We start from the raw sequence: 12,409 nt of genomic DNA, 5'->3' as shown, positions 1-12,409 counted from the left end.
TAGAGTTTTTTTTATTAAAGGGACAATTTTTTTTAGGGGTCCCCAGGGGCCCGGAGGCCCCCAGGGCCCCAGATGGCAACCTCCCTTTTTTTATTTATTTTTAAATAAAAAAATATATTTTTTTAATATATTTTTATTTTATTTTTTATTAAAGGGCCAATTTTTTTTTTAGAGGTCTGGGGGTCCCCAGGGGCCCGTAGTTTCCCAGGGCCCCGGATGACAACCCCCCTTCCGGATGACAACCCCCCTTTTTTATAAAAAAAATATTTTTTTATATATATTTCTTTTATATATATATATATATATATATATATATTATTATTAAAGGACCCAGAGGTCCCCAGGGCCCCGGATGGCAACCCCTTTTTTTTATTTTTTTTTATTTTATTTCTTTTTATTTCTTTTTTATATATATATATATATATATATATATATATATATATATATATATTTTTTATTAAAGGGCTCAGAGGTCCCCAGGGCCCCATGTGGCAAACACCCTTTTTTATTTTTTTTATAAATGTTTATTTTTTTATTTTTGTGTATATATTTTTTTTATTAAAGGGCCCAGAGGTCCCCAGGGCCACAGATGGCAACCCCCCCCCTTTTTTTTGTAAATGTTTCTTTTTTATATATTTTTTTTATTTTTTATTAAAGGGCCCAGAGGTCCCGGATGGCAACCCCCTTTTTTTTGTAATTTATTTTTATTAAAAAAATATATATTAAAGGGCCCAGAGGTCCCCAGGGCCCCAGATGGCAACCCCCTTTTTAAAAAAAATATATATATATTTTATATATTTTTTTATTCCTTTTTTCTTTTTATTAAAGGGCCCAGAGTTCCCCAGGGCCCCGGATGGCTACACCCCTTTTTTTATATATATTTTTCTTTATTTATTTTTTTGTAAAGGCCCCCGCTTCTAAATTCGCAGCAGCCCCCCCCCTGCTTCTCAATTTCAGGCGGCAGCACCCCCCCCCCCCCCCCCCCACGGTTCTCTGCTCCAGGGGGCCCATGCCTGAAGCTGTGTAAGTGGCCCCATAATTCCTGATCCTTGCTGCCCGTTAAGCCCCTGTGCTGCCCACAAATCAGGCTGAAAATCATCAGCGGCACGCAGCCAGTGACAGTACTGCTTCCCTTCCCAGTGTTTTAAAATGTACAGCACCCCTGGCTTTCCTTTAGATGTGCACTTCTCCCTTCCTGCCACTGGGTGCTGCTTGTATATAAAAGTGAATTAGAATGTGATTTTATAACATCCCCAATCTGCTCTTCCTGAGGCTGACTTCTTCATGTCCTGCTCCTCAAGGTATGTCACTGTTTGCTAATCTATATTGTAAATAGAAGTTTTCTGTAGAGTGTGCCCAAAGTCTTTATAATATTTGATGATTCACTGCAGGTCTGGTCAGTGTTTTAAAAAGTTCCTCTATTTTACACATGGCATGGCATGGGGTCACATCACTGTCTGTCCATTCTGCTTTAGCACCATGGGACCCCCATGCCATGCCATGTGTAAAATAGAGGAACTCTTTAAATCACAGACCAGACCTGCAGTCCAGGCTGAGTAAGGCCTCAGAGCACATGGCATTACTGTCTGTATTTAACTGCTTGATGGGCTTATTTTGGGCCTGGCTGGTTCACATGTATCTGTTTTGGCGGCCCACATTTGCGCAGGCACAGCAGCCCATTCATTTGAATGGGCCGACATGCCTGCGTTTCCTGCAAAGAAAAGCGCATGCCTCATGTAATAGGCTGCGCACACGGCACACCTATGCCCATCAAGCACTGAAATACAGCACTGTCTGTCCATTATGCTGTCTGCTGTGACTTATCTGCAGTTCCCGCACTGTCAAACTTGCTGCATTTTTAGACGTTTAGGTCACGCTTTTAAAAACACAGTGCGTTTGTGTGTGCAAGAACTGCAGGTAAGTAGCATGGTGCAAAAGCAGAATGGATTTCAAGGCAGCTGTATTTTTTAAATGCTGAATGCACCTTTTTTCTGCAGGAAACAAAGGCATGGCAGCCCATCAATGGGCTGCTGTACCTGCACAAATGAGGACCGCCAAAACATACATGTGAACCAGCCAGGCCCAAAATAAGCTGGAGGGGGGCCCAAAAAAAATGTTTGCCCAGGGCCCAAACCATATTAAAGACGGCCCTGACGAGCACCACTGACTTCCCAGAATGTATTGTAATCCACAGACTGTATGATCTCCGAGCTGATGTCACACAAAGCCGTTTTCACGATAAATTACTTAGAGCGAAGATAAGTCTGTGTACCGTGCTTGTATAGTTTATTTACCCTTTACATCTTGTAAAGAAGCCGATAAAAGAAATCTACAAGATATAATGTAATAGATACTGTAAATAAGTGTGTGCGTGCGCGTGTGCGCATTTTTACTTCTGGATCTCAGTTGGAATTTTGACATTACTCACAGAAAAATGTCCTTCATATGCATTTGTCGTTGGGATTAGTGTTGCTCACGAATATTCGTATTGCGAATATTCGGCTCGAATATGGCATATTCGAGTATTCGCGATATATTTCGAATTTCGCGGTGAATATTCGCTATTCCGAATATTCAGATTTTTTCAATTTTATTTTTAGAACAGATCACATCCTAGAGATCTCCATCGACGTCTAACTCTAAAAGCATTGCTGGTATGATTAGAGACCTTGGGCCGAGTAGCTGAAGCGTTCATTTTATCTTGCCGAAAAATCGCAATGCGATTATTCGGCAATCGGAATATCGCGCGATTATTTTCTCCGCCCTTCTTTTGCATCAGAGCCAATCAGAGTTCTCCTACCGCAGTTGTCGAAATTCCGCAATCAATTTCGCATTCGCATTTTGCGAAATTTCGATAAAATATCACGAATATTCTGAGCCAATCAGAGTGCTCCTTCTGCATTTGTCGAAATTTCGCAATTATGTTCGCATTCGCAATAGCGAAATTTCGCAATCATTTCATTTCGATAAAATATCACGAATATTCGAATTTAGCGAATATATCTCGAATATTCGACTATATATTCGAGATATATCGCGAAATCGAATATGGCGTATTCTGCTCAACACTAGTTGGGATTGGTACATCGTGCTCTCTAAAGGTGACCATATACTTTACAATCTGATAGTACAATCTCCTTTTATCTGTCCTCAACTATGTAATGCAATGGCCTGCCTGATTTGATGCAAGTGGAATAAATTGTTTAGGTCTGTTCCCATATTACAAACAGTGGCCCGGATTCAGGTAGATTTGCCCCTTTCTTGCGGAGGCGCAGGGCAACGTTTTTGCCCTGCGCCCCCGCAAAATTTACTGCGCTACCCGCGATTCACGGAGCAGTAGCTCGGTAAATTGCGTGTGCGCTGTGTAAACTTGCCCTGCGTAAGGGCGCCTAATGTAAATGATCCCGTAGGGGGCGGGAATCATTTAAATTAGGCGCGCTCCCGCGCCGAGCGTAGAGCGCATGCTCAGTCGGGAAACTTTCCCGACGTGCATTGCGGCAAATGACGTCGCAAGGACGTCATTTGCTTCCGAGTGAACGTGAATGGCATCCAGCGCCATTCACGAATCACTTACGCAAACGACGTGAAATTCAAATTTTGCGACGCGGGAACGACGGGTATACTTTAGCATTGGCTGCCCCTACTATTAGAAGGGGCAGCCTTACGCTAAACACACCTTACGGAAACGACGTAACTTGCGTACGCAGGGCTCGCGCAACATTGTGAATCGGTGTTAGTATGCAATTTGCATACTATACACTGAGCACAATGGGAGCGCCCCCTAGCGGCCATCGCAAGAATGCAGCCTAAGATATGCGTGGCATAAGAGCCTTATGCCACGCAGATTTTAGGCTGCAGTCGGCGTTACGATGTTCCTGAATCAGGAGCATTCGTAACGCCGGCGCAAGTAAGCAATTGCGCTGCGTAACTATGGTTGTACAGAGGTTGCACAATCAGATTGTATAGTTTAGGCCTGTTTTGACCGACTTTGGGCTTGGGTTGATGACATAAGTTTGAGAAAATTCTGAGATCCTACAGCAGGGTTCGACGAAATTGGGGCGCCAGGTTGCAATTGCGACTAGAATTAGCGACCCTGCGCCTGGGAAATGAAGCATAGGCCTGCAGAAGGCCGCGGCCTCAATTACCGGCTGGCATGGCCCGACGCGATTGGGGAGGTGGAGGCGCACGGAGACACAGGATACCCGATTCTGTGTCTCCGTGTGCCCCCGCTACGCGATCGGGTCGGGCTGCGCCAGCCGGTGATTGATGCCACGCCTTTGCGGCCTTCTGCAGACCTGTTGCAAAACTACAAGTCCCATCGTGCCTCTGCCTGTGGGAGTCATGCTTGTAACTGTCAGCCTTGCAATCAGGGCCGTCTTTAATGTTGATTGGACCCTGGGCAAAACATTTCTTGGAGGAGCCCCCCCATGCAATTTTGCAATAAATATCAGCTAGACTTAAAATCAGTTTACAGTATCGGATCAGGCAGTGATTGCGATTGGTTGCCAAAGGTTACAGCATATCATTACCACTTACTGACTGGTTGCTAGAGGTTACAGCACCCATTACGGCTCACTGATTAGTTGCTAGAGGTTACAGCACATGATTACTTCTTGTTTGGTTGCTAGAGATTACTGTACAGTAATACTGCTCACTGATTGGTTGCTAGAGGTTACAGCACATGATTACTTCTTGTTTGGTTGCTAGAGATTACTGTACAGTAATACTGCTCACTGATTGGTTGCTAGACGTTACAGCACATGATTACTTCTTGTTTGGTTGCTAGAGATTACTGTACAGTAATACTGCTCACTGATTAGTTGCTAGAGGTTACAGCACATGATTACTTCTTGTTTGGTTGCTACAGATTACTGTACAGTAACACTGCTCACTGATTGGTTGCTAGAGGTTACAGCTCATCATCTCTTCACTGCAGAGGGGCATGATATATATTATGAACCCTGCTTTTATTTACATATGGATGCCGCCGTCCTCAACCATTTACATGTAAATGTGCTATTTACATATGAATGATCCCGTTATTTACATGTAAACACAGGGGGCCATATTCTTAGAGATCTCCGGCGGCGGAACGTATGTCCTTTACGTTACTCCGCCGCAAGTTTAACTGGCAAGTGCCTGATTCCCAAACCACTTACCTGTAAACTTGCGGCGGCGTAGCGTAAAGTCCACCCGCGCAAGCACTCCTAATTCAAATGATCCTGGTAGGGGGCGTGGATCATTTAAATTAGGCACGCTCCCGCGCCGATCGTAATGCGCATGCTCCGTCGGGTAAATTACCCGACGTGCATTGCGCTAAATGACGTCTCACGGACGTCATTTGTTTTGACGGTAACGTAAATGGCGTCCATCGCCATTCACGGACGACTTACGCAAACGAGGTTACATTTTCAAATTTCGACGCGGGAACGACGGCCATACTTAACATTGAGTACGCCACCTAGGGGGCATCTTTATCTTTACGCCGCGTATCGCTTACGGAAACGACGTAAAATCACTACGACGGGCAAGCGTACGTTAGAGAATCGGCGTGACTAGTCATTTGCATATTCTACGCTGACCGCAAAGGAAACGCCACCTAGCGGTCAGCGTAGATATTGCAGCCTAAGATACGACGGAGTAGGCCGTCGTATCTTAGGCATGTTTAAGTGTATCTCAGTTTGAGAATACACTTAAACATAGGACGGCCTTAGAATCGGACTTACGTCGGCGTATCTGCTGATACGCCGGCGTAAATTCTTTGAGAATATGGCCCAGGGTCTGCAGGTGAGTCATCTGTACACAACAATAGGACAGAACTGGGCAGCATTAGTAGCAACACTTCACACTGAGATATCGGGACACAGCACAGGACTAAAACTTCAAGGGACAAGGGAATTTAAACTGGGATAGTTGGCAATATGAGGCAGCTGCTTTGGGCCCAACAACAATGACAGGGCCCAGGGCAGCTGCCCCTTTTGCCCTGCCTTAAAGACGGCCCTGCTTGCAATGTCTCATGGGACTTGTAGTTTTGCAACAGCTGGAGGGCCAGCAGTTTGAGACAACGGCAATAAAGGGACACATGGAAGAGAAGGCAGGTGTTTTTTGTTGTTGTATGAAAGTGCGGCAACAATGTGTCGCTTTGGCTCCCTGTGTCACAGAGTAATTTGAGCTGTTTACTATACTTTTGTAATGTTTACTATACTTTTGTAATGTTTATTATACTTTTGTAATGTTTACTATATCTTTTTAATATTTACCGTTGCCTCCCTAATGTTGACTATGGCTTCTGAGAGTTCTTTTGTTTGTTTTTATATCCTTTATGTCCAAGTTGGTTATATGTGATGTTCACACCTAGACAACGACCCAGAAAACGAGGGAACTTTGGGCCAGATTCTCAAAAGAGTTACGACGGTGTATCTCAGGAAACTCCGTTGTATCTCTGTTTTTGGCCCCGGGTATCTATGCGTATGATTCCTAGAATCATTTTCGCATAGATACGGCGTAGATCCGACAGGTGTAAGTCACTTACACCGTCGGATCTTAGATGTAATTCGACGCTGGCCGCTAGGTGGCGTTTACGTTCAGTTCTCATTTGACTATGCAAATGAGCCTGATACGCCGATTCCCGAACGAATTTGCGCCGCGTCGTCGTCGTTTTCGTAAGCGTAAGGTTACCCCTGCTATATGAGGGGTAACCTTACGCCAGTCCGCCGTATGCCATGTTAAGTATGGCGTCGGGTCAGCGTTGTCTTTTTCCGTCGGGTACGTCGTTTTACTAAGTCGTCCGCGAATACGACTTTAAGTCAATGACGCTCACGTCGGCGTCATTGACGTTTTCCGTCGTGAGCTGGAGCATGCGCACTGGGCTATTTTTCCGCCCAGCGCATGCGCAGGTCGATCGGCGCGGGGGCGCGCTTAATTTGAATACAAGCCGTCCCCTTTGAATTACGCGGCCATACGCCGGGCCATTTACACTACGCCGCCGCAAATTACGGAGCAAGTGTTTGGAGAATGCGGCACTTGCTCCAGTAAGTTGCGGTGGCGTGGTGTAAATGGCTTACACTACGCCGCCGCCGATTCTATGAGAATCTGGCCCTTTGGCATTATAGTGTATCTAAGTAATAAAATAAATGTTGGTGTATGATTCGAACCTCTGTCTGATTTCTATTGCTGTCTGTTAGCTGGATTCAGGTAGGGCAGCGTAACTTTCAGGCGGCGTAGCGTATCGTATTTACGCTATGCCGCTAAGTCAGAGAGGCAAGTGCTGTATTCACAAAGCACTTGCCTCCTAAGTTACGGCAGCGTAGCGTAAATGGGGCCGGCGTAAGCGCGCCTAATTCAAATGAGGATGAGGGGGGCGTGTTTTATGTAAATGATTGGTGACCCGACGTGATTGACGTTTTTTACGAACGGCGCATGCGCCGTCCGTGTACATATCCCAGTGTGCATTGCTCCAAAGTACGCCGCAAGGACGTATTGGTTTCGACGTGAACGTAAATTACGTCCAGCCCCATTCACGGACGACTTACGCAAACAACGTAAAATGTTCATATTTCGAAGCGGGAACGAGGCCATACTTAACATTGGCTACACCACCTAGGGGGCAGATTTAGCTTTACGCAGCGTATCTCTTACGGAAACGGTGTATCTTTACTGCGACGGGCAAGCGTACGTTCGTGAATCGGCGTATCTATTCATTTTCATATTCTACGCCAAACTTAACGGAAGCGCCTCCTAGGGGCCAGCGGAAATATTGCACCCTAAGATACGATGGCGCAGGCCGTCGTATCTTAGCTAGGTTTAAGTGTATCTCAGTTTGAGCATACACTTAAACTTACGACGGCGCAGATTCCGAGTTAGGTCGGCGTATCTACTGATACGCCGGCCTAACTCTTTCTGAATCTAGCTACAAGTATTTTCGAGTCTCACAGGAGGCCCCCCACCTCTGGCCACATGCGGTATCGGAGAAAGAAAGAAAGTTACCCCTGCCTGAGCCTTTCCGAGTATTATCAAGGCTCTCCGGCGCCCCCCACCCACCTCTGGCCACATGCGGTATCGCATACCATAGAAGTCAATGTGGAACAAATTATTTTCATTTCAATTGACTTCTATGGGGAAACTCGCTTTGATATGCCAGTGCTTTGGATTACAAGCATTCTCCTGGAACGGATTATGCTCGTAATCCAAGGTTCCACTGCAATTGACAACGATATCATCGATTGTATTGCCATTACTGTTGGGTTTACCAGGTTAGACATAAGAAGGGTTGTTGGCAAGGCGACTGCCCATGTATGTTTTCTGTGGTGAATGCCATTGAACTGTACCGTCCCTGACCTGTTTCTATTTGAGTAGAGGGGGAGGTGTTCTGTAGTCATGTCCTAGGATGACAACGCTGCTCCTTCACAGAGGCAGTACAATGAGTGAGCGTTGTCACCCAAGGACAGGAAGGGTGTTACTGGCAGGATCACCAGGTTAAAAAATAAAGCAGAAAAAAAAGCCTGAAGAAGTTTCATCCTGTAAAAGTAACAGTTGCTTCCTATCAGGAATTACTCCCGTTTTCTGCTCTAATTCCCACAGATTGTTACCACTGTGTATTGCTAAATGATACAATCTGATTGTACAATTTCTTTAGCTTTACCAATAACTATGCAATGTGAGTGCCTACTGAGCCAATCCATCCAGCCTGGATCCAGTCTTATAGGTTCTCCCGCTACATAGTTGTCAATAGATCTACAATCAGATTGTAACGTGTGTGGTCAGCTTGGCAAGGAAGTCATACGGTAGGGTTGTCTGTTCTTACCGAGGCTGTGACAGGGAGCAGGCAGCCGGCCAGGACCTTGGCATAGATTTTCTGGTGAAATGTACACAGTGTCATGACTGTCCTTGTCCTCCACTCAGTGCTTGTACACAATCCAACAGTTTATTCCACTGTTACCCACTGCGAAGGATTATTCTGCTGTCAGTGCTGGTACACACAATCCAGCTGTGTATTCCGCTGTCAGGGATGGCACACACACTTTGCCAGTGTATCCAGTGTCAGTTCTGGCACACACAATATCGTGGTATATTTTGCTGTCAGTGCTGGCACACGCGCTTTGCCCCGATCTGCTGTCAGTGCTGGTACACACACTATGCCAGTGTATTCTGCTGTCAGTGCTGGTACACACGCTTTGAAAGTTTACTCCACTGTCAGTGCTGGCACACACACTATGATGCTGTCAGTGGTGGTACACATTATCTCAGGGTACTCCGCTGTCAGTGGTGCTACCAGTTATCTCGGGTATTCTGCTGTCAGTGCTGGTACAAGTTATCTCAGGGTATTCCGCTGTCAGTGCTGGTACACGTTATCTCAGGGTACTCCGCTGTCAGTGCTGGTACACGTTATCTCAGAGTTTTCCGATGTCAGTGCTGGTACACGTTATCTCAGGGTATTCCGCTGTCAGTGCTGGTACAAGTTATCTCAGGGTATTCTGCTGTCAGTGCTGGTACACGTTATCTCAGGGTATTCCGCTGTCAGTGCTGGTACAAGTTATCTCAGGGTATTCTGCTGTCAGTGCTGGTACACGTTATCTCAGGGTATTCCGCTGTCAGTGGTGGTACCAGTTATCTCAGGGTATTTCGCTGTCAGTGGTGGTACACGTTATCTCAGGGTACTCCGCTGTCAGTGGTGGTACTGGTTACCTCAGGGTATTCCGCTGTCAGTGGTGGTACACGTTATCTCAGGGTACTCCGCTGTCAGTGCTGGTACACGTTATCTCAGGGTACTCCGCTGTCAGTGCTGGTACACGTTATCTCAGGGTATTCCGCTGTCAGTGCTGGTACACGTTATCTCAGGGTACTCCGCTGTCAGTGCTGGTACACGTTATCTCAGGGTAATCCGCTGTCAGTGCTGGTACACGTTATCTCAGGGTACTCCGCTGTCAGTGCTGGTACACGTTATCTCAGGGTAATCCGCTGTCAGTGCTGGTACACGTTATCTCAGGGTACTCCGCTGTCAGTGCTGGTACCAGTTATCTCAGGGTACTCCGCTGTCAGTGCTGGTACACGTTATCTCAGGGTATTCCGCTGTCAGTGGTGGCACAAACACGATGGTAGTATATTCCTCTGTCAGTGGTGGCACACACACTGTGTCAGGGTATTCCGCTGTCAATGCTGGCACAAACACAATGGTAGTATATTCGCTGTCAGTGCTGGTACACACGCTGCTATCACTTCTTTTCTTCTCAGTGTGACTTTTTCCTGTCTTGCTCATATCCTCTGTTGTCTGTGTGCTGTGTCTATGCCTCTTCCTCTCTCCTCCTCCACCCTCCTCCTTCTCCTCCTCCTCCTCTTCTCAACTTCTTCCAGACTCCCTCATTAGTCACCAATTCACCCTCATTGCCCTTCTGTGTTCTTTTCCTGGTTCACACCTCCACCCCCAGCCTCACCTCCCATCCCCAGCCTCACCTCCTCCTCCTCCTCCTCCTCCTCCTCCTCCTCCCTCTCTTTGTCATCGGACTTCTTGGCTACCTATACAGCCTTTATCCCGGGTTACTCCACCTCCTGCTCTTCCCTCTTTGTCCTCCACACAGAGTTGCCCAGGAGACTTTGTTCAGCGCCTGGAGCATCCTATCTGAACACATGGCGTAATCTTCCACCGTCCAAAGGATCTGTATTCCAAGGGATCTGCTAAACGTAAAGCACATCTCCGCCTTTCTGAACGATGTGTAAGGCAGAGTAACGATAATAAAGGTGACAAACGCAATACAGTACAACAAATGAGCGAACAGTCTGGACTGGCATTGGGGAAATCATAGAGAATTCTGGGATTTGTCACCAGAGGGATCACCAACAGGAGACAGGAGGGATGTCCTGATTCCCAATACAGATCATTAGCTATCACTAGAGGGACCAGTAAGAGGAGGAAGGGATGTCCTGATTCCCTACATAGATAGTTATCACTAGAGGGATCACCAGCAGAAGTAAGGAGGTCCTGATTCCCTACATAGATAGTTAGTTATCACTGGAGGGATCACCAGCAGAAGGAAGGAGGTCCTGATTCCGATATAGATCTTTAGTTATCACTAGAAGGATCACCAGCAGGAGGAAGGAGGTCCTGATTCCCAATATAGATCTTTAGTTATCACTAGAGGGATCACCAGTAGGAGGAAGGAGGTCCTGATTCCGCATATAGATCCTTCAATGTCACTAGAGGGATCACCAGCAGTAGGAAGGCGGTCCTGATTCCGATATAGATCATTCAATGTCACTAGAGGGATGTCCTGATTCCCTACATAGATAGTTATCACTAGAGGGATCACCAGCAGTAGGAAGGCGGTCCTGATTCCGATATAGATCTTTAGTTATCACTAGAGGGATCACCAGCAGAAAGAAGGAGGTCCTGATTCCACATATAGATCATTCAATGTCACTAGAGGGATCACCAGCAGGAGGAAGGCGGTCCTGATTCCGATATAGATCTTTAGTTATCACTAGAGGGATCGCCAGCAGTAGGTAGGCGGTCCTGATTCCGATATAGATCTTTAGTTATCACTAGAGGGATCACCAGCAGAAAGAAGGAGGTCCTGATTCCACATATAGATCATTCAATGTCACTAGAGGGATCACCAGCAGGAGGAAGGCGGTCCTGATTCCGATATAGATCTTTAGTTCTCACTAGAGGGATCACCAGCAGAAAGAAGGAGGTCCTGATTCCGCATATAGATCATTCAATGTCACTAGAGGGATCACCAGCAGGAGGAAGAAGGTCTTGATTCACAATATAGATCTTTAGTTATCACTAGAGGGATCACCAGCAGTAGGAAGGCGGTCCTGATTCTGATATAGATCTTTAGTTATCACTAGAGGGATCACCAGCAGTAGGAAGGAGGTCCTGATTCCGTATATCGATCTTTAGTTATCACAAGAGGGATCACCAGCAGGAGGAAGGCGGTCCTGATTCCGATATAGATCTTTAGTTATCACTAGAGGGATCACCAGCAGGAGGAAGGAGGTCCTGATTCCATATATCGATCTTTAGTTATCACTAGAGGGATCACCAGCAGTAGGAAGGAGGTCCTGATTCCGATATAGATCTTTAGTTATCACTAGAGGGATCACCAGCAGGAGGAAGGCGGTCCTGATTCCGATATAGATCTTTAGTTATCACTAGAGGGATCACCAGCAGTAGGAAGGAGGTCCTGATTCCGCATATAGATCATTCAATGTCACTAGAGGGATGTCCTGATTCCCTACATAGATAGTTATCACTAGAGGGATCACCAGCAGGAGGAAGGCGGTCCTGATTCCGATATAGATCTTTAGTTATCACTAGAGGGATCACCAGCAGAAAGAAGGAGGTCCTGATTCCGCATATAGATCATTCAATGTCACTAGAGGGATCACCAGCAGGAGGAAGAAGGTCTTG

At 46.2% G+C, this 12,409-nt stretch overlaps 1 protein-coding gene across 2 annotated transcripts in view; it reads right to left on the bottom strand.

Annotated features, from left to right (window-relative positions):
* The window catches only part of TMEM92 (transmembrane protein 92), a 50,160-nt gene extending 39,776 nt beyond the window's left edge, over positions 1 to 10,384 (bottom strand). Inside the window, exons 1-2 of one of the 2 annotated variants that reach the window (XM_040329752.1) lie at positions 9,685 to 10,379; positions 8,804 to 9,351 (exon numbers count right to left, since the gene is read on the bottom strand). In XM_040329752.1, coding sequence (XP_040185686.1) covers positions 8,804 to 8,878 — 75 coding nt within the window. In that variant the 5' untranslated portion in view covers positions 8,879 to 9,351; positions 9,685 to 10,379. Of the gene's footprint in view, positions 1 to 8,803 lie in introns of both variants that reach the window. The other variant, XM_040329753.1, reaches the window with a different exon arrangement.
* Between the last annotated feature and the right edge of the window lie 2,025 nt (positions 10,385 to 12,409).

The sequence above is a fragment of the Rana temporaria genome, chromosome 12 (genome assembly GCF_905171775.1).
Source record: "Rana temporaria chromosome 12, aRanTem1.1, whole genome shotgun sequence".
Lineage (NCBI taxonomy): Eukaryota > Metazoa > Chordata > Amphibia > Anura > Ranidae > Rana > Rana temporaria.
This window is presented reverse-complemented; position numbering and strand designations above follow the sequence as displayed.